The sequence below is a fragment of the Lissotriton helveticus genome, chromosome 5_1, assembly GCF_964261635.1.
Source record: "Lissotriton helveticus chromosome 5_1, aLisHel1.1, whole genome shotgun sequence".
NCBI classification, from domain to species: Eukaryota; Metazoa; Chordata; class Amphibia; order Caudata; family Salamandridae; genus Lissotriton; species Lissotriton helveticus.
Window position 1 is genome coordinate 748,405,602 of NC_136065.1, and position 21,451 is coordinate 748,427,052.

General features: G+C 47.6%; 1 protein-coding gene across 5 annotated transcripts in view; it reads left to right on the forward strand.

Annotated features, from left to right (window-relative positions):
* The window catches only part of NRBF2 (nuclear receptor binding factor 2), a 329,426-nt gene that overhangs the window by 92,227 nt on the left and 215,748 nt on the right, over positions 1-21,451 (forward strand). For 4 of the 5 annotated variants that reach the window (XM_078643212.1, XM_078643213.1, XM_078643214.1 and 1 more), the window contains exon 2: positions 6,131-6,215. The exons of the other annotated variant lie outside the window; for it this stretch is intronic. In XM_078643212.1, the coding sequence (XP_078499338.1) occupies positions 6,131-6,215 (85 nt within the window). The remainder of the gene's footprint in view (positions 1-6,130; positions 6,216-21,451) is intronic. 5 annotated transcript variants of the gene reach the window in all.

A 21,451-nucleotide genomic window follows, 5' to 3' on the forward strand; every position in this document is an offset into this window, starting at 1 on the left:
AAGAGCAAGAAGTCACTTGAGATGTTTTCCAAGGTGTAAATTGGTGTTAGTAGGAATACCAGACATGAAAATCCTTCTGAGGCAGTAAAAATTTACTTATCGGATTTACTTGTAAGATTAGTCATGCTCACATTTAATCATTTCAAAATATATTTTTGAAAACCAACTTGAAAAGAATGTTAATTTTTGCTAGTTAATTGTGCTGCCTGTGGGCGGTTTCCAGTAGAATAGCTATTTCAATGCCAATTTAGAGATGGCAACTGTACAATTATAGGAAAAGTGTATGTATCAATCAAAGACTATCATTTTAATTGGGTGGCCTCATCAAAAATGATTAGGTGTCAAGTTGGATCCCGGTTCAGACAGCAAGTATGGGAAATCATGCAGGGAGGCTTACAAAGCATTGGCAAGGGCGATAAGAACCAAAAACAGGGACAAGATTAAAAAGGCTAGGGGGAGTATAAGAAAGTGCAACATGATGCAAAGAGGGACTGGAATGAGCAGCACTGGTTTGAGTTGGATCACGCCAGCAGAGACAGGAATATGGATGCATTTTGGAATTTGGTTAAATGGGGGAAGAGGAAGCCTAGGGAACAACCATCTAACCATGTAGCACCCGAGCTGTGGGTATTGCATTTCACGACCCAGTTCGCTCCCCCAGCTCAGGACTCAGAGCTTTGCCCTGATCTTCCTAATATCCCCATAGTTATCTCACCTCTATACTTCACCAAGTTGGAGGTAGACAGAGCGCTTAACACAGTCCCGAGGGGTAGAGCGCCCGGGTTTGACTGTGTACCAGCTGACTTGTTTTTTCATGACAAGGAAGTATGGGTGACCTACATTCAGTCCCTGGCCAACGCTATTGCAAAAGGCTCCCCTATTCCTGATACTTGGAAGGGTGCTGAGATCATCCCAATTTTCAAAAAGGGGGATCGTTCTGATCCTGGAAATTACAGGCCCATAAGCCTAATCGATTGCATCCAGAAGGTGATCCCAGGCTCGTGCTGAGCAGAATCCAAGGCTGGATTGAGGAGCAGGATATTCTGTCTCCTCTACAGGCTGGGTTCCGCTCACACACGAGCACTATAGATCAGGTTTTTAGATTTGTTTTAATTTACTGGCGGGTGGTAATCCTCAGAGGAAGCCCGCTTTATGTGACCTAGTGCCGCGTGCCAAGATGTGGAGCGTTTTTGCCGAACAGAACATGCCACTCGACGTACTGGCTTTTCTAATCAAACTCCATGATGCAAATTTTGCCTAAGTCTGGTGGGGACAGCAAGGGAAAGTAACGGATAGGTTTCCCATCGCTAGAGGGGTTTGACAGGGGTGTGTACTAGCACCAACACTCTTCTCCTTGTACATCAATAGTGTGATTCAGTATTTTAAGAACCATCCTACTGATGCCCCTAAACTTGATGGTAGGAGTATCCCTCTGCTAATGTTTGCAGACGACACCTTGTTAATTTCTAAAACGCAACAAGGTCTCCAGAAGGCCATTGTGCGTTTTGAGGTGTTCTGCAAGGACCATGGTCTTATTATCAATGTGAGTAAGGTGAAGTTCATGGTGCTACACAAGCACAAGTTTGTAAAAGGGAGGGTGGTTATGAATGGTGTTACGCTAGAGCCGACCCAGGTTTTCTCCTACCTTGGTATAACCCTGGGTTCTAAATTAGATTGGAAGCCTCAGACCAACCAGCTGGCTATTAAACATGTACAACTAGCTGGTGCCCTAACAAAGGAACTCCGCCTTTCAGCTACAAAACCGATTGCCCCAGTGCTCAAAATTTACAATACTAAAATCAGCGCGTCAGTCCTCTATGGGGCTGAACTCTGGGGGTTTAGTAATTTAGCAGCATTAACGAGCTCCCAAAACACGTTTGTGAGGGGTATAACTGGCCTTCCTCCATCTACGCCACTACTGCCCCTCTTTTACGATCTGGGATGCCAATGTATAGAGGATGCAGCACGATTTAAACCTGTTGCCTACCGGAGGAGACTGTGGGTTACCCCTGAGCTCTCCCAGTATGCTCAGGCTTTTCTTGAAGTTAGAGATGCTGACAGCACTTGTAGAATTCCATGGACGAAAGGGGCCAAGGCAATTTATACGGCAATGGGCTTAAATTCTCGGTGGGAGAATCCCGTAGCTAATTATTTCCTGCCCAGAAAGACCTTTAAGGAGCTTTACTAGAAAATGGTCTATATGAAATGTTTTAGGATCTGTGTCAGCCCATCACTTACAAGAGAGTTCCTGGAACTAAAACATGATATTGCCTATGAAGGGTACTGGGACTTTATCACACTTTCTTGTGATAGGAAACGGTACCACCAATTTAGGGTGGGAACGCTTCCAGTCAACTCATTTACTAGCAAATGGCATGCTAAAAACAGCACAAGTTGTCCATTTTGTCCATCTCAGCCGGAAACTATAGCACACATTCTGTTTATCTGTCCAGTGTACAAATATCCCAGGCACACTTGGTTGAAGTCTATTTGCCTGCTGAAGGGCATTACCACTGGTACAGAGGCGCTAAGGATACTTACAACAGATTGTTCAGAACCTACTGTCATTGCTGTTGCTAAATTTCTACATTGGATGTGGGCAATTCGTGCGCGTAGGTTAAGCCGGAACTAGCAGTGTTTATTATATACACACATTTAAATAGTCATATTAACTCTGTGATGCTTATTGTATTTTGGACCGGAATTTTCTACGTTTTTATAGTTCTTATCCTGTTTTTAGATAAATTATTGTGTAATTGGACGGATTAACTTGATGTACTCTTCTGCTGTGTGGTCCTGCTATTATTATGAGAATGGAATGTTCAATTTTCTTAAACCTTTTTATATTCTACTGTATTGTCTTTTATGATATGTGCATCGAAATAAAGACTATTTGAAAGTGAAGTGAAGTGACAGCAAGTACCAACTCAAGAAGTTCAACCAAAGAAAACAGATTGTGTAGGAATGCAAGCATCTGTTCAGTGATCATTTATGATGTTTGAAAGGGTATAAACACCATATCAAGCTTAAGAGTAATGTACCAAGTGGAGCCATGTTTAGATTCATTCCGTTAAGCATGTAAGAAAGTGTGCATGTTGACTCACAAAGACAAATTGAGATTAGTGTGTTTGAAATAGTTGGCCCCATTGCTGTAGCCAGGAAAGCAAGTGGTGGTATTTGGCTGTGCATCCGTTTGAGGGCACTTAACTGTGAGGTGAATGATAGGTTTCCTCAACAACACCAAAATTAAAACTTTATTTATTAAGATTTTCTTATTGTCCGTACATCGCACGTCATCCCAGGTGTATCATATGATGCGATAATATACATAACATTACATCTTACTTTCAGAGTATGTTAGCATGAGCATGACTACATTACATTTTCATCATGCTGGGACGGAGCACATGTGGGGAAAAAACAAAGTATAACCATTAACGGCACCATTGTTAAACATTTCCCGATTATCTTATATAAAGGTCAACTCGTATGTCAATTAGTATAAATGTGTGCTATCTTTGTGGATCTATCTGTGGGGATGGTCTAACAGTAACTAACATCCCCTCTGCTTGCTCTTGCTATATACCAGCGGTGCACCACTTCTCTGTTGGTCCCTTAGCTTAGCGGTCTCCCAGTACACCTTGTTATATCTCCTGCTGGTTCCCTATCACCTGTGTCTCTGAGGCGTTTGTTACAGTGGGTGAAATGGAGAGGAGGTAAGTTTGAAGGGGGTCCCAAATGTCCTTAGGTTTCGATGAGGGTGGAAGCAGTTCTGCATATATAAAGGCCTGTTCCTGCCAAGTTGTCATATCTAAGAGCCGTTCTTTAAAGTGTAGGAACTTATAATGTATCGGTTTTAACCTGCTGTTCGCTGAGATATATCCTGTTTGTTTACAACAGAATTCCCACTGTTTGTCTGGTATTGGTGTGCCTCTTTCCGCTTCCCAGGCCTGTCGGGACAGTATCTGGGACGTTTTGGTAGTGGTTTGTACACTGTTATTAATGCATGACGTCACATGGCGGGGTGGTTCTGCCTGAAATGTTTTCTCTATTCAAAAGGTTCACAAAAAGTACAGTGTTATCAGAATGATCTGTTGAAGTATGGAAGAAACATGGTTGAGCCTGACAAGAGTTGGGCAAGTTTTAAGGTGGTTAATTATAAAGTTTTATATAGCGCGAACAAGATCCCGAAGGATATCAGAGCACTTTACTAAAATGATGGAAGGAAGGACATAAGAGCAATGACGACATCGAGTACGAATAAAAAAGTTAGCAGATGTAGGTTTGTCACAAAAGAATATAAGTGCAAGTTTGGTGTTAAACTAAACTACCTGGTTCATCATCACATTTCTGGAGCAGGTATCATATTTAAAAAAGAAAAAAGATTTAGTTGATACCGTTGTAAGCTTTAAAAGAACCAGCAAACGAACAGGCATTGGTATAGTTTCTTGCAATAGTAGAGTGTTACAATACGTTCCTTCGAAATTATGCTGACAACTACTGAAGCAAGATTAGTGTATAAAAGAGCAGAATTTCTGTGAAACAATGACAGTCAAACAGATTTTGTCTATCAAGCAAGACTTAAGGATGGCTCCCAGTTTACAAGTTTTTGTACCAGGGGATAAAACTGTTGTCACATATCCAAGCTCAAAAGGTTTAGGAGCTGTTTTATAACAAAGAAAAGATGGTGTTGAGCAACTTTATTGCCCATGCATCGCTTTGTTTTAACGGTTCAAGATGACCTACCTGTGATGGAGGCACTTGCAATATTGTAGGCGTTGAAAGAATTTTGCAGTTTTATTTGTGTTATTTCTTTCAAAGTTCGCTTAGATCCTAGAGGAGAGACTCCACCGGCTGGACCCAAAAAGAATGTTGTTATTCTAGCTTGAGCGCCCAAAACTGTTCCGGGTGGATGATTAATTCTCCATGGGGTATGTTGGACCAAGAAAGGAAAGGCTGTGTCTCCAGATGGATCGTGCACTACGTTAAAATCTGCTATGCATTGGCCAAGAAACAATCCCCAGATGGCTTGCATGCTAATTCCACCAGAGCAAAGGATGCGACCACTGCGTTAGCCCTTAGAGTTCCGGTCCTGGACATCTGTCAGGCAGCAACGTGAATTTCTCCGCAAGCGTTCACTAAGCACTACTCTCTGGATAGTCAGGTCCCTCTGGACAGGCACTTTGCCCTTTTGGTCCTACAGGACTGTTTGGTGTGAAACTGTTTTGCAAACCCACCTCTGGATAGGTATTGCTTGTGTATGTCTTCTAAGGTAAGGAATCTGCGGCTAGGAGTTTCTATCAGATGGACAAGTTACTTACCTTCAGTAATGCCTTATCTGGTAGAGATTATCTAGCCGCACATTCCTTAACGATCCTCTCAGCTCTGTGAACAGATTTCAAGGGATAGGACTATTCCCTTTTCAGGGCCCTAGTTTCCCACACCCACAGTTTTCTTTGTGGCGCCACATTCCTGATGTGGAAAGTCACGAAAAGAATCTGATGTCAGCATGCTGAGGTGGCGCCACTATAGGCACCGTGGATGTCACTTTCGTCGTGGAAGAAGACACCACACGGACCCGAAGGACACTACCAGCACGCAAGGGTACTGCTCACAAAAAATTCTGCATCCAGTCTCATGCCTGGTGATAATTCTTAGGTAAGGAATCTGTGGCTAGATAGTCTCCACTGGATAAGGCGTTACCAAAGGTAAGTAACTTGTTCGTATGGAATTTTAATATGTGATATGCTGTAATAGTTTAACCCCTTGGCTGCGGGGCACATTCTCCTGCTGTGCTGGGGGGGGGGGGGGGGGGGCGCACAGCGCCCCGGTGCTCATGACGAGCTCAGCTCGTCATGAGCCACGGTTCTCGTGTGCTCATGACGAGCTCAGCTCGTCACGACCACGCTCGTTTAATGGAACGCTCAGCACAGCAGGGGAATTAGCCCCGCGTGTGAGCGTTCCACGGCCCATGACGAGCTCAGCTCATCATGAGCACACGGGAACCGTGGCTCATGATGAGCTGAGCTCGTCATGAGCATGGGAGGGGTTAATATGTTGAATTTGCATTGTTTTTTTGTTTTCAGTAAATAAATGTAACATGAGACTTGTATGATTTTTGTGTTTATAGGCTCATCAGCAATGCAGAAATGCTGATCGACTGTTGGCGACTGGAAAGTATGAAGAAGCAATTGCATGTCACAGGAGAGCATCTGGTGAGAATAAAAAAATATATATTATGGGCTTGGAAATCCTAGTTTAGCTCAGGCTTTAAGTATTCACCTCCTAGTTGATGTTTAGATGGCTTTTTTGCCTTTACCCGTTCCTTGCTCTTTATTCAACGATATTCCTCCCTATTCTTGTGCTTGTCCTACCCTCACTTCTCTTTGGCCAAGTTGTCTCCTCCTTCCGCGGACGTCATGGGTGGGGAGGTGGATGAGGGGGTGGATTTTTATGAAATATCTTGTTGTGCAAGGGACGGGATACTTCATAAATGTAGTTGTCCTGTAAAGAAAATACACTTGTCTCTTTCAGTGCCATGCAGTGAGGTGACCTATTACGGCAGCATTCTGAAACTTTCAGAACTCTGATAACCACATCTTTTATGACAGGGCGCGCCCAAAAACCTACTTGTTTAAGGGTTTAAGGGTTTCTAGCAATTCTTCTCCAATCTCCTCTCATCTTGGAAAAGGTTGGAAATGTCCATCTGTCAAGGATAAAGATTTCCACTGTGAGGGGAAAAGGGGGCTGTAGGACATGTGAATCGGCAATTACTTATAAGAATTATGTATGAGCAAATATGCACAGGTATATTTGCTCATGAAAAAATAGAATTCATAAACGTTTGCTACGAGTATCATTTGTAGACCTATTTTGCAAGTTGTACATCGGCACCAAGCACGGACATATACATCAATGTGCACTTTTGTGACATTCATTTAAATATTGGGCCCATGATTTAGTTCTGTGTTGCCCATAATGACTTCCTCATTATTAATATATATATATTTATTTAATTGACATGCATTAAACACGAAAATAGTTTATCAGAGCTTTTTTTACTTCCAAGTAGCGACATTTGTTTTGTATGCATTGTATTTTAAAAACAAACAATCACCAATATTGGTTTGAGGCTGCTGTGTATATTTGCATATAATCAAGGCACATTTTGATAAATTATATGTAGTTTTTTTTATATAGATTTTTAATTTCAGAAGTCTTCATTGAGTTTTTTTTTTAAACCAAAGTGGAAGGATAGAGAGTACACTTAGAGATAGGTAGAGCTGGATAATGTACATCACGCAATGTAAGACTAATTTCCAGGGGTCCTTGACTGTTAGCATCACTATGAAATAATTGATAGTTTATTAACTCAGTACAACGGAAGACATCTATACAATTAGTGCATAACTGTTGGACCTGGCCTTTTTTGCAGGGTTATCCCCATACTTTTTGCCTGCCTCCTTCTATTTTTTAGACTTTTTTTTATTGCTTTAGGACGCTTGGCACTTTACCAGTGCTAATCAGTGCTAAAGTGCATATGCTCCATCCTCTAACAAATGGTAAAATTGGTTTCTCCATTATTGGCATATTTGATTTACTGATCAGTCCCTAATACAGTGCACGGTGTGTGCGCAGGGCCTGTAAATCAAATGCTATTAGTGGGGTTGCAGCTCTGATTGTGCCACCTGCATGAGTAACCCTTCCAACCTATTGGTCTGCTTTCCCCTGCTCGAGCATGGGTCAGTGGCAGGAGGGCAAGATCATGTCTCTGGTCGACAACAGACCTAGCTTGCTGTCTGGTTCTGGAAGACTGGTATAGTGAGCTCTGAGGGACTCCCGGAGGAGCTTTACAATGCACGGAACCATACCTTTCACACCGTTTACTGCGTGTGGGTATGATTCCAATATGTTTGATACCAAACATGACAGGGTTCATTACAGCCAGTTTAGAGATGGTCATTGCGTAATGACACATGGCCACTCTGTGTCGTAATGGCTGATTAATTTATAACCCGGGAGAATGGATTCTTAAGGTTGTAGCGGGGGCACCCTCACACTTAAAATTGAGCACCCTGCCTTCAGGATTGTAAAGACCTGCTTTAGGGGTGACCTATAGGTTTTAAGTGTAGTGACTCTTCGCTATAGTAAACTTATATCTTTAGTAAGTGGTGGATGCCCCCAACTTACATAGGCTGCAATGACAGGCCTGTAGATCCATTTTGAATGGTCTCTCATGGGTGGCATAATACATGCTTTAATCCATAGGAGACCCCTGGTGTACCTATGCCCTGGATACCTTAGTACCATATACTAGGGACTTATCAGGGTGCACCAGTGGCCATTCTGGAGTGTACCCAAGTACTCACCATGTCCAATTTAGGAAAGAAGCACGGAGACTGGGGTCCAGATTAGCAGGATCCAAGTCAAACTAGTCAGCAAAACATAATGACACCAGCAAAAAGTGGGGGTGACCATGAAAGCAGATCCTTCATGCAGTCTCCATGATACCTCAAAAAAAGGGTCAGGAGACTCTGTCAAAGGCCTTTCTTGGCATCTAGAAGAATCATGCTGCCTGGTCCCTAGCATGGGCAGGCCTCCTTAAGGGCCATGATTGCCATATTGACATGAAGTATCTGAAAGAAACACGTTAGTGCTAGATTCCTTGCCTTAGAATTACCCCCGAGGCGTCAGACTGGATCCAGAAAGTTTTCGTCAGCAGTACCCCTGCACATCGGTAGGCGTCGTCTGTGGCTCCGTGTCCGTAGTCTGTGTCGTTATCGCCGGGATGACATTGTCGGAGTACTTAGACGCCGCCCTCGCGTGCTGACGTCAGTTCTTCTTTTTTCCGCGCCAGCAAGCGTAGATCCGGGAAGAGCTAGTACCCTTGTCATTTTCAGGTCTCGTCTAGATGAAAGCAAAAGCGAAGCTTTTGCTGTCTAGGGCGAGACAACTTATGTTGTCACTTTTGGGGGAATGTGGACAGCAGACTGTCACACGCTTCTCCTGCCGGAGATTTGACCTCGTGGGAGCGCACGCCCAGCCCGGCGCCGTGCACGTCCCCTGCCACAGATTCCCTGAACACACACATGCACACGCAGGCAGGAAGGCGCGCGCACACACACACACGCGCGCACCCTCCCCTGCTCCCCCCCCACTCACCGGCACCCCCCGCCGCACACACACAGGAGCGCACCTACACACACTCACGCACACACACATACAGAGCGCCCCCCCCCGGCCGCCGCCACCGCCGCATACATACAAGCACCCCCCCGCCGCCGCCGCAAACATACAAGCCCCCCCCCGCCGCAAACATACAAGCCCCCCCCGGCCGCCGCCACCACCGCCGCAAACATGCAAGCCCCCCAGCGCCCCCCAGCCCCACTTACCGCCATTCTAAAGTCAGTCTTGCAGCATCCGCGGGGCTCTCCCTCGGGCATGGGAGCCCCGCTTCACCAGCACTGCTTCTCTCCGTGGGCGCGTGCGCGGGCTTCCGAAGACGGAAGTCCCACCCCATGGAAGGTTTCAGTTTCAGTCCGAGCAACTTGTTTTTTTAGTTCCTGTTCAGCCGGTTGGCAGCTGCGAGGAGTGCCTCGGTGCCTCACACCGCCTGCGGCTGCTACAGGGAAATGCTGGTTTTATTTTGTGGAGTTTTTACAAGAGCAAACGAACGCTGGCAGCTCAGATAGGCAGGGCGTGGCACACTTAATGTTAATGTTGTCATTGCCCAGCGGAAGGCGAAGGGTGGCCCCCATGTTCTGCCACAGCTCTTAAACGTAACGATTTGCAATACAATTGTACCTATTGCATTGCAAATGCTTGTTTCGTTGTTGTATGTGCATGCTGAGCGCGGCGCCCCTTCAGGGACACCGTGATCTATTTGTTTATTTATTTTTTTACTTTAATTCGGAGCCCGGCACACCGCTCTCCTTTTCTAAACTTTTACAATGCATTGGGGAGAAAGGATGGATAAAAAATGTTGTATTTATAAATACTTTTCATTGAAAGGGCAGATGAATCCCTCCTTATGCATGGAGGGCAATGGCCTTGAACAGGTGCGCCCCCCCACTCCCCCGAGATTCCCATACACCCCCAGGGACTGTGAGGCGGGAGGGTGCGAGTAACAGGCAACCAGTGGGCAAGGGAGGTTGGGCAGAGGCTCACACTCGCTGTAACCAGTTTGTTCTCTTCTGCGTAAACATGGGGGGAGAGGGGCGGGGTGTGTAGCAGTCTCCCGCTTAGCTGCCTCTATCCTGGGAGGAAGACCTGTCGTTTTGGAAATTAAGAAACCTTTTTGCATTTCCTTCCTCACATTAAAAGGCATTACCAATGTCCTCTCCTGTGGCCCTCGAAATTCTACTTCGAATGCATTGTATCTCATTGGAAATTCCAAGGAAGCAGGAGTTCGACTCACCTTTTTCTCAATGGCCCATCACATACAACCCCCCCCCCCCCCCCCCCAGGTGTGAGAATGCACCCAAGAACCGAGCCCACGCTCCCAAATGGGCAACGCCACTTCCAGGTGTGAGAATGCACTCCTTCTGTGAGACTGCATTTATAAGCGTGAGAGAGAGCACTCGTGCTTTGAGACTGCACTACCAAATGGCAAACGGCACTCCAAGCAGTGGCGGCTGGTGACATTTGAAAGTGGTGGGGCGGAAAGTGATAATCATACTGCACCGTCGCGAGCGAGCGCAGCGAGCGAGCCCGAACCCCTTAAGGAGTGTTCGGGGGGAATTCCCCCCGAGAAAATTTTGAAAAAATAGTGGAAAAATGGAGCATTTTCAAGCAAATTTGAGAAAGCAGGAAGGTTAATAAAGCAATTGTGAAAGTGCAGGTATTTATTAAAGAGCTGTCATATAACATAGGTAGCTGCTTATTCAGTATAACCACAGAGCTTCATAACAGACTCCTGCAGCGCTTAGGAGAAAAACGGTCCGTGGCGCTGGTCTGTGACCGAATCAGGGAGGGTGCGGGCCCGGGGCTTGAGACACACTCGTGAGAAGGGGGGTGCACACTCGCAGACCTTCAGGAAGAAGGACCATCAGGCGAGAAGAGGGTGCGAATGCATGGGTGAAATATGTGAGAGCATGTCTCCTGTCCCGGGACTATATATGAGACAGCATGAACCCACACAGTATATGAGACAGCATGAACCCGCCCTACACCCCAAGACCAGGGCTGTTCTAAAGGGATCAGGGCAATGCAACTAAGGGCCAATAGATGTTGGGAACTATGCCTAGGACGTGGCAGAATGTTAATTTGCACCAACTGCCTGAACAGTTAGTGGGAAACTGAGAATTCAATGCAGGTCTCTTAATGAGGCCGATTGCTTTTCTACAGGTTTAACGGTAACCTTCCTTCCTGTTGATGCCCTGCAGTTAAAAGGCTGTGCAGTAAAAAGTAACAAAATATTTTAACTATTAATTATTCATCCAAGGTTCAGGAGAATCCCCAGTTGGCAGCACTGGCATAGGCACAAATCAATATCTTGCCAACACTCAATACACTGCAGACTTGTAGCCTAGCGAAAAGCAACAGACATGCAGGTTGTTACGTAGGTAGTGTTTTCAAGTAGGCACACTACTCAGAACATTCCCAACCTAAAGCGCAGGAACGAAACTGTTTGCAAGATTTCCTGTCCCATCTAGTATAGATGGACAAGATACAGAGATTAAAGGCGAGCTCTTGTAAACCGTTCAAAAAACATTTCTAAAGACTCGGATAAGCAAAGAAACAAATCTTAATGCCAACTCTGCATATTAACACGTTAACAGTCCCTTCCAGACTTAAATCTAGCCAGGATGGGCAAGGGGAAAAGGAGGAGCTGGGCAGATAAATCTGCAACCTTCTAAGTGTAAAAATCAGTCTTCCTGAAGTGAAACCAGTTTTAGTGCAGACCTCAACATTGCCAGGTGCTACCTACAAGTGCTACAAGTTGCCTTTTTAAGATTGAAAAATCCTTTGAACTCAATGATAACCAGCACCCTCACCCCCACAAACAACCAGAGAAATCTAGTCTCCCTAACCCTATTTCAAAACCAAGACAAACACATCCACTTCCACGTTCGCATCTTGAGTTGAAGATGAAAGAGCTGTAGATACTGGAAGCCGCACGTATCACCAGTGAGTGAAATGTCCTTTGAGAAAGCGAAGAAACAGGCATGTGAGAGTCTTCGTGAACGAAAAGACCCTCAAAAAGACCAATAAGGAGAGCACTACCATCTCACCACAGAATTCATCATGGCAAACTTTAATAGAGCCCTTGTATGGTAGGTAGACAGTATGATGTATATAATTTTCTTTCTGTTTTGATTCAACTGCAATGCCCTTTATTTTCTCCTATGTATTTAGGAAAACTGTCAACGTCACAATGATGTATGTTTGTTGATGCTGCGGGTCACTGAGCTCCGCCCTTTACGTGTGTTTAAAAATAACTTTAATAGAGCCGGGTTGCACATAAATGGAGGCCATTATCAAACAGAGCTTCATAGGGAGCTGCCGTACATTATAACCTGTTCTCATCCATGTACGTGGGACTGGTGGAATACGAAAGGAGAACATTCGGGCCACTATCTGCAGGCGAGGTCTTCCAAAACACCGTGTGGGAGAGATGCTCCCAGAATCTGCAATGCATGTCTGTGATGTTCTCAAATATGCCCTGCCCCTGCCCTCACTGAGAGGATCTGAACTCTGACCTCCAGTCCATCCATGGTAACCACAGCCTCCAATCCATTCTCGGACTGCCGACCGACCTGTCAGACACACCCAGGACCTAATCTATCCATTCTAGTGCTCCCCGACCCCGTGCCACCCTCGGACTCACTTCCGTCCCCAGACCTCAGTCTCAGACCGCATAGGAAACCAAAGTAGGGAGTTAAGTATGCTTAACTTGGACTCGGGCCAGCCCCAAAACGCCTATAGCCCAGTCGTGACGCACGATGCATTTGCAAACAGATCAGCCCACCTCTGTCCCTAAGTGCGTAGACTGTAGACACCGCGGCCCCCAAGGCCATGCCATTCCTTACTGCCTTCAAGAGCTCATTACGATTTTTAGAACCATTTAATGCAGAACAGTTAACCAACCGGTCCCAGGCCCAACGCTAAACCTAAATATCCACCTCTGTACGCACTCACAGTCAGGAAGTTCACTTACAAATTCCAAAGCCGCTTTTAGGTGAAGCTGCTTGGAACCAGAAGCAAGCAACTTAAGTGCGAAAAACTTACGTGGATGCGAAAGCAGCACACAAGGAGGGGGCATGTCTGAGGACCCTACTCCCTCAAGACCGCGGAGAGGACAGCAACAAATATGCATGTGGTGTCTAAAAAATAGAGACGAGCTGCATGACGCCATCAGTAATGGTGCCAATGGTCCTGGCGCAAGCAAGGGAAACTACCCATTTGGCTGCAAGTGGGCAGTAAAAGTGAAGAACTATCAGGGCATAGGCCGCTCAAGCCCATGGGCACCCCTGTCACTACACCAAAGGCAGCTATGCCCCTGGTCCCCCTAAAAAGCCTGTGACGCAATGTATAATCAGGGCCACTGGTATTATGCGGCAGGGAAGGACCAAATTTTGCGGCAAGAAAATGCAAATGATGTGGTTTAATGTGGCACATTTTACGATCGTATTACTGCATGTTTTTGTCATCTTTGCACTTGTTAACACTTCCTGGGCATTGCTTGACCCTCATTAGCACCGGTTTAACACAAAAATATAGCAATAAGCAACAGAATGGTGACCAATCAAGCTTTACAGAGGGCCTTCCACTGAGGGGCAGCACGTGTTGCTGCGTCTTTAGTAACTTTTGAACCCTTTGAGATAGAAATGAACCTTTTTTTATTACAATCTGAAGATTATGCAGAAGACGATGGATTATGTGGCAGATGCGGCAAATGCATACTTAAGCGAAAAACGACGCGGCCGCATAATTACATGATCTTTGTAGACTTTCAGGCCCAAGGAGCATTTTATATTGCAATGATGCCCGCCCGGTCCGATCAAAAGGTTTTGTATTATTAGCCCCTGCTCCAAAATGCAGCATGCTGTTCTCTGAGGCCAGAGTTCGCTGATGTGTGGAATGATTAAAATAAAGATTTACACCCATAGAGGAATGAAATCCACTAAATGCAGAAAGAATGTGAGTCCTATAACCGGTCGCCAGGAGTACCCCACTTACCTCGCTTTTGTTACCATAGTGGCCTTCCTTCAGGTTCAGCTGCAAACCATCTTTCCTTGTGTGAGTGCGCAGCGCCGCTCCTAGCTGAGATGAAACTCGATTTGAAACGCTGAACCAATTTGGAGATGTTGGAAGCAATTCAGTAGCTGGGCCCCACAAAGACGAACGTTTTAACAAAGCGGATATGGCGCAGTTTGGACACAATTAAGCATGCAATGTGTGCACAAAGCTTTATCATGCTAAAACAGATGGCCGGTGTGCTGCAAGGGACAGGGATTTGTAGAAAGAAGGACATGCTTTGAAAGTCATATAGTGATCGAAAAAGCAATAGCGAAACATTTCAAGTAAATCGGATTTTAATTTTGCTGTTTTACAGCCCAGTAAGATGTAAAGCAAGAACATTTTCCTTTCGAGTCAACCAAGAAAAGTACCACATTGCCGCTCCTACTTCCACATTACAGTATTATAGTAAAACAGAAAACAAACAACCATTCCATACTTATCCAAAATCATACAAACGTGATCCTTGCGTGTTGCTGTGTTTCAGACAAAATGCCACATGCTGCTTTGTATCTAGTTAAGATCTCTTCCTTTCTATATTTTCTTTCAGTTACATTTCTATATTTAGCCACAGGCTGCTTTATTTGTCTGAAACAAGACATCAGGCCATTAATTCTTTAATAAACTGCAATAAGAAGCAGAGAGTTGGCTTTTGGTCAGCCCCCTCGAGACATTGGCTTGCATGTATTTTTTATGCTTTGCCATTTTTTGGCTGGGTTCTCCGTGAAGGATACAGCTTTAAGAGGATGGGTGTATTGTCCCATTTGTGCTCTCATTTGACCTTGGATGATGGAACATGAAGTGGTTCTTTTGTAAGTCTGCAGACAGGGCTTGACTGGTATCTTTTATTTATGAGGAACTACACACCGTTAGTCACTTATCACATTTGCACTTTTTTTTGTCATGATAACAACTTACTGTATTTAAAACTTAAACACACTCTGCTATAACCTAGGCCCCACAAAGATATTTCACCAACAGTGCTTTTAGTTATTAGAACCTTCATTATCTTATTGCCTGTATCCCTCTCTGCCCGCGCATCTCCCTGCAACGCTTCCCGTCGTATGCACCTCTCCAAGCCTCACCTCTCCCTGTCTGCATTCAGGCCATGCCACTCTGAACCTATAAATCTCCCTGCTTCTACCTCTCTCTAACTGTAAATATTCACCCTCCACTCCTGGCCAGTAGCTCTCCTGCCCATATATCTCCCATCCTGCACCTGTCCAAGCCCTCTTCTCTTTCTGTCCACACTTCTCCTGGCCTGCTCCTCTACTTTGCTGTACAGATCACTACCACAAACCCTCCATTCTCCCATCTCCCTAACTCTATCTATGCCTGTTCCTGGAACTATCTGCACCGAGCTCGCTTCTTTCCCAGCGGATACCTTTGCCTGCCAAACTCTCGGGGGCTCCCAGCTTTCTTCCCTGTTTGCCTGTTTTCCTGATCGTATCTCTCCCCAACAGTTCTTCTCTTAGCTGCTCCCTCTGCTTGCACATCTTGCGCTTCCAGCCTGTACCCCAGTCTACCTTTATTTCTGCCTATCTGCATCACCTCCCCCCCCCCCCCCCCCCCCCCCCCATGTCGGCTAATTTCCTAGCCAGGATGCTGTCTGCATCTCTCCTTGCATGTTCTTTTTCTTGGCCACTCCTTTCTCTGCCTGCATCACTGCTAGCCTGTACCTTTCTCCGCCGCTCCTAGCTGAGATGAAACTCGATTTGTATTCCCCTGTTGAATAACTCAGCCGATTTTTATACAGAGCACACTGTGACCAGAACCACTCTGAGTTAGCTAACAGTTTTGGTGGATATGCAGTGGAGTAACACAAAATGACGAGGGAGTCCTTGCAGAATGTGACGATCCCCCCCCCCCCTCTCCCACGGAGTCTCCCGATATCTCACAGATATGGGCTACAAATACTGTACAAAAAAGTTAAGTAGTTACTTACAGGTAGACTGAATCCGGGAGGCACCGAGTGAGGAGTACTTCTGCTAAGATGAGTTGCGTGAATCACTGACTCCGGACTCACACACAACGACGAACTGGTCACGCGTCTACTCTTCGTGACTCTCTCTCTCTCTGACTACTAATTCCACTTTCACTTTACTTGTTGTTGTCCCGACAGCGTAGGAAATGGCCAATCACCTCGACATGGCTGGATATAGCCATATGGTGATTGGCCATCCCTCAGCAGCCAGCCAACACCCACGCCCGGCACCATCCTGCTGCAGCAGCCAATCCTGGCGCAGCGTTAACAGCAACCCTGCGCCAGGATTGGCTACAGGCAGGATACTATTCTGCCCGTCTCTGCCTGTTCTCGGAGTGCTATAGAGGGAGGTCTACCCCACTGTGCGCATGCGCGGGCCCGTCAAATTGTTGACTACTCCAGGATTCCACATGCGCATTGCGCAGTACTTCGCTATTCTGCTCTGCCTGCTGCCACTCTTTGCCGCAGCCCCGCCCCCCCATGGCCCACTTCCTATGTGATGCCCGGTTCTGTCGGGCTTCTCCCGGGGCCGGTAGCGCTCAGTGCGCTCCGATTTTTTTTTTTTTTAAAGTTTTATTTTGCAGTATACCAGTTGAAAATAGAAAAGGGGTGGGAAACAGCAAGAGGGGAATCAGAAAGGGGGAAAAAAAAACAAAAAAACAGGCGACATACCGCCACAAAACCCCACACAGGGGGCGCAAAACATAGGTAGGGGCTCATCCACAGAAGAAGGGCGATAGTGCTCCATAGTCCACAGGCAGTCGACAATAGTTCGACAGGCAACGGGGGAATTTCCACCCACTGCAGATTCTAGTCCAGAACAGGCACCTTTAGTTCGAAAGAACCGCCCAAACTCCGCTCATAGCCCAGTAGCCCTCCCTAGGCATAGCTAGTCGCAACGAGAGAGAGAGAAAAGGAAGAAGAACACAAGACAATTACCCCAACTATCCCCCACCCTCGTCCCTCCCCAACACCACCCTCCCCCCAGTGGCGGCGACCAGCAAGCACACAAAGCAGTACAGACAGTCTCGAGATCAAATTTGGAAGAGATGGAGAGATCGCAGCGTTGAGGGGCATACAGCCGAAGGTAAACCTCGGGACAGAAACCTCACAAGCGAACCCCAATTGTACATAAAGTTCTTAAAATTCCCCAGGAAGATGTCAGAGAGGCGTTCCATGCTCAACAGACGCCACAGTCGGGCATGCCACAAGGAAATAGCCGGGGTAGATGGGGACTTCCATGCTGCCGCTAGAGTCATCTTGGCCGCACCCAAACACAACCACATAACACGCTTATCCGCCCTAGTCTGGTGTTCAAGCAGCGAGTCCCTAAGCCCTAATAGTACAAAGGCCATGGAGTTCGGAATCGGGTAACCCAAAATGTCCTTTATGTGAGATAGAATCTCAGCCCAGAACGGCTTGATGGTGGGGCAGTCCCACCATATATGAGTAAAGTCTCCCAACATCCCACAGCCCCGCCAACACCTGTCAGAAGTAGCTGGAAATATGCGGTGTAATTTGGAGGGATATAGGTACCAATCAAAGATGAGTTTCATATGCGCCTCTCTGAGGTCAGTAGAGTGATTGTGCGCAGTCACATCTCTCCACAAGGCCTGCCATTCGGTAGCAGAAATATCCCTCCCCAGTGTGGATTCCCAATGGTCCTGGTATCGCGGTCGCGGTGAAACAGCAGAGTCTAATAACAGTTTGTACAGGAAAGAGATCGTACCCCTCATGGTAGAAGTGTGAAGAAGGAAGGATTCAAATTTCGACAAGGGTCTGGTAGCCGCGTCCACCACGGTAGGCGACGTCGCCCAATGCAGGAGCTGGAGATGTCTAAAGCGTTCCGTTGGGAAGACACCATAGTCCCTCATACAGTTGTGAAAAGTGAGGGGTTCGACGCCATGGAACAAGTGGGCGAGGGCCCTACAGCCACCCTCCCTCCAAGCGTCAAAGGGACCTTCCGTCAGGGCCGGGAGAAAGGCCGGGTTGAAGTGAATCGGGGTGAATGGGGACGGGAATGTGGTCCAACGGTCATCACCGCTTACCGTGTCCCATACCTTCAGCACCGTGCTCGTGGGGGTGCTAACGTAAGCATTCTTGGGACGATCCGCCTTAGGCTTCCAGGCCAGATCCCAGATGGAGTGGCCCGCAATGCTCCGATCCATGTGGAGCCAGTGCTTTTCCGACTTCTGTTGGGACCACTCCACAATGACCCTCAGTTGGGCGGCTTTGTAGTACAAATGCATGTCCGGAAAGCCAACCCCCCCCTCCAAGCGTGGGCGCCGCAGAACTGAAAATGGAAGCCGTGCCCGGCCACCCTGCCAGACATATCTCAGCATCACGGTCTTCAATCGGCGGAAGTAGTCTAGCCCTATCGGAATAGGCAAAGCCTGAAATAAATACAGCAGTTTGGGAAGGAGCACCATTTTAAGGGCGTGTATCCTGCCCAACCACGAGATGAATTTAGGCTTCCATCGTTCCAGCTCAATTTGAACGGAAGATAACATCGGAGGGAAGTTAGCGTGGAACAGGGCGTTCACGGTGGAAGTCAACCGCACGCCCAGGTAGAGCAAGGACTCCGACGCCCAAGCGAGCGGGGTGAGCAGCCTGGTCAGTTGCACCTCCCCCGCCGAGAGGGTCAGGTTTAGTACGTAGGATTTATCGAAATTAACCTTGAAACCCGCCACCTCCTCGTAGGCAGAGAGTACCGAGTGGACATGCGGTAGCGACGTCGCCGGCTCCCTGATAGACAACAGGACATCGTCCGCAAAGAGCGAGATTTTGTGCTGCTCGCCTGTAAAGGGAAGCCCTAAAATCCTCTCATTGTCTCGCACCGCCAACGCCAATGGCTCAATACTAAGAGCAAAGAGAAGGGGTGAGAGGGGACATCCCTGGCGCGTCCCTCGGGAGTGACGAAAGCTCGTGGATCTATGGCCGTTGACCAACACTCGAGATGTAGGGCCACTGTAGTTAGCCTCGATCATCCTCACGAAAAAGAAGGCGAGAAACCGAAGGCTACTAGTGTCTGGTGTAAAAACCCCCAGTCGACGCGGTCGAAAGCCTTCTCAGCGTCGAGCCCAACTAGTACCGCGGGTATGCGAAATCGCTCCGCCTTTTCTATGAGGTGTATGACGCGGCGCAGGTTATCATGGGTCTGTCTGCCTTTGATAAACCCCGATTGATCAGGATGGATCAGGGCAGGCATCAGGTCCTGCAGTCTACCCGCCAGAATAGAGGAATACAATTTGGCGTCCAGGTTGAGAAGTGCGATCGGGCGGTAGGACGTACAAAGGGTAGGATCCTTCCCCGGCTTGGGAATAATACTGATCAGTGCCTCAGCCATAGAGTCCGTGGTTCTGCCATCAATCGCCATTGCGTTGAAGAGGGAGACTAAGTAGTCGCATACTTCAGAAGCAAACGTTTTGTAGAAGAGGGCCGTGTAGCCGTCAGGCCCGGGGGCCTTGTGCAGCTTCAGGCCTTTAATGGCATCCAAGACCTCCTCCCGGGTGATGGGGGAGGATAGTGATTCGTTCCATTCCTTAGAGACTTTTGGGAGAGACCGGCCCTCCAGGAATTTGGATTGTGCGCCGGGATCAAGGGCGTCGCTCGAGTAGAGTGCTGCATAAAAGCGCCCGAATATGGTCGCCTTGTCCGCATCTCTATGCTGAACAGAGCCCGCCTGATCGCGAATTCCCCCAATATAATCCTTCTCGCGTTTGTCCCGGAGTTGCCGGGCAAGATGGCGCCCGATCTTGTTGCCCTGGGAATACGAGGTACGCCTAAGTCGCAGAAGAGTAAATTCCGCCCTGTTATTATAATGGGCCTTCAGTTTCCCTCGCACCGCCGTTAGGGGGCGTAGGGTCACCCTGGAGGGGTTCGCCTTGTGGGCCTGTTCCAAGGCAGCCAGTTCCACTTCCAAAGCCTCCCTCTCCTCGCGCCTTAGCTTATTCAGGTTCGCGTTGAGGGCGAGGCATGTGCCCCGTAGAGAGGCTTTGCACGCGTCCCACGTGGTATACACCGACGTGTCCGTGGGCGGGTTGAGGAGGAAAAAATCACCAATCGCCTTGCGTAGGGCCTTACACGATTCCTCATCTCGCACCAGAGCTGCCGGGAAATACCACTTGCGCCAGCCATCCCCCCCCGGTGGCCCAGTGCAGTCCCAAAACCACAAGGCTATGATCCGATAATGAGAGCGGAAAAATACTAGCTAACTGTACGTCCCCCCGCAGGGCCTGACTAATCAAGATATAATCAATGCGGGAGTACGATTGATGTACGTTGGAAAAAAAGGTGTAATCCCTGGCCTGCGTGTGGAGGAAGCGCCAACTGTCAAACAGCCCCATGTCCCCTAACTGCCGTTTAGTTCCGTCTGAGAAAACGCCAGTGTCTGCCCTGCGGCCCCCAGAGCTATCCAGACCCCTGTCCCATATCATATTGAAGTCGCCTAGTAAGAGTAAGTGACCCTCCACAAAGTCCCCTATCTTGTCCAGCAGATCCTGCAAAAAGCCATTCTGTCCTGCATTAGGGGCATACAATACAGCAAAAGTACATAGGCGACCACGCAACAGTCCCTTCACCAGTAGCCAACGGCCTTCCCTATCCACCCTCACACCCATGGGTTGAAAATGCAGGGAAGCTCGGAAGAGTAGGGCCACCCCTCTATGCTTCGTGGCCGCAGAGGCCCTGTAGATAAGGGGGAACTGCCTATGACGAAGCCTCAATTCATCCTTCCTAGCCAGGTGGGTCTCCTGGAGGGCCACCACATCCAAATGGTGATCTATGATGTACTTCCATAGTTTCTGCCGCTTCTGCGGGGAGTTAAGGCCCTTAACATTCCAAGTTCCTATGCTGACAGGCATAAGAGGCAACACAGATTCCACGCCATGCTCACAGCCAGACTGCCCCGGTGCCCGCACCGGTCCCGCACATGCACCACGAACCAAGCCCAGGCAAAAGAAACAGACACAGGGACTCTGGGAAAGGATCCCAGCCACCACCACCCCAGGAGGCCCACCCGATCACTCCGCAAGTCCCGCACAATATCCATGTTCCTAAGGCACGTAGGGGTCAAAGAAGGCATAACTCGAAACAATATACAAAATATAGAAGACAATGTCAATAAAGGCCCTCTCAACACACACTCAACACACAATGCCGCCGCCACCCCCGGAACTCCCATCCCCCACCCAAATCGCTCTGTCATGACATCTAGAGTCAGAGCGC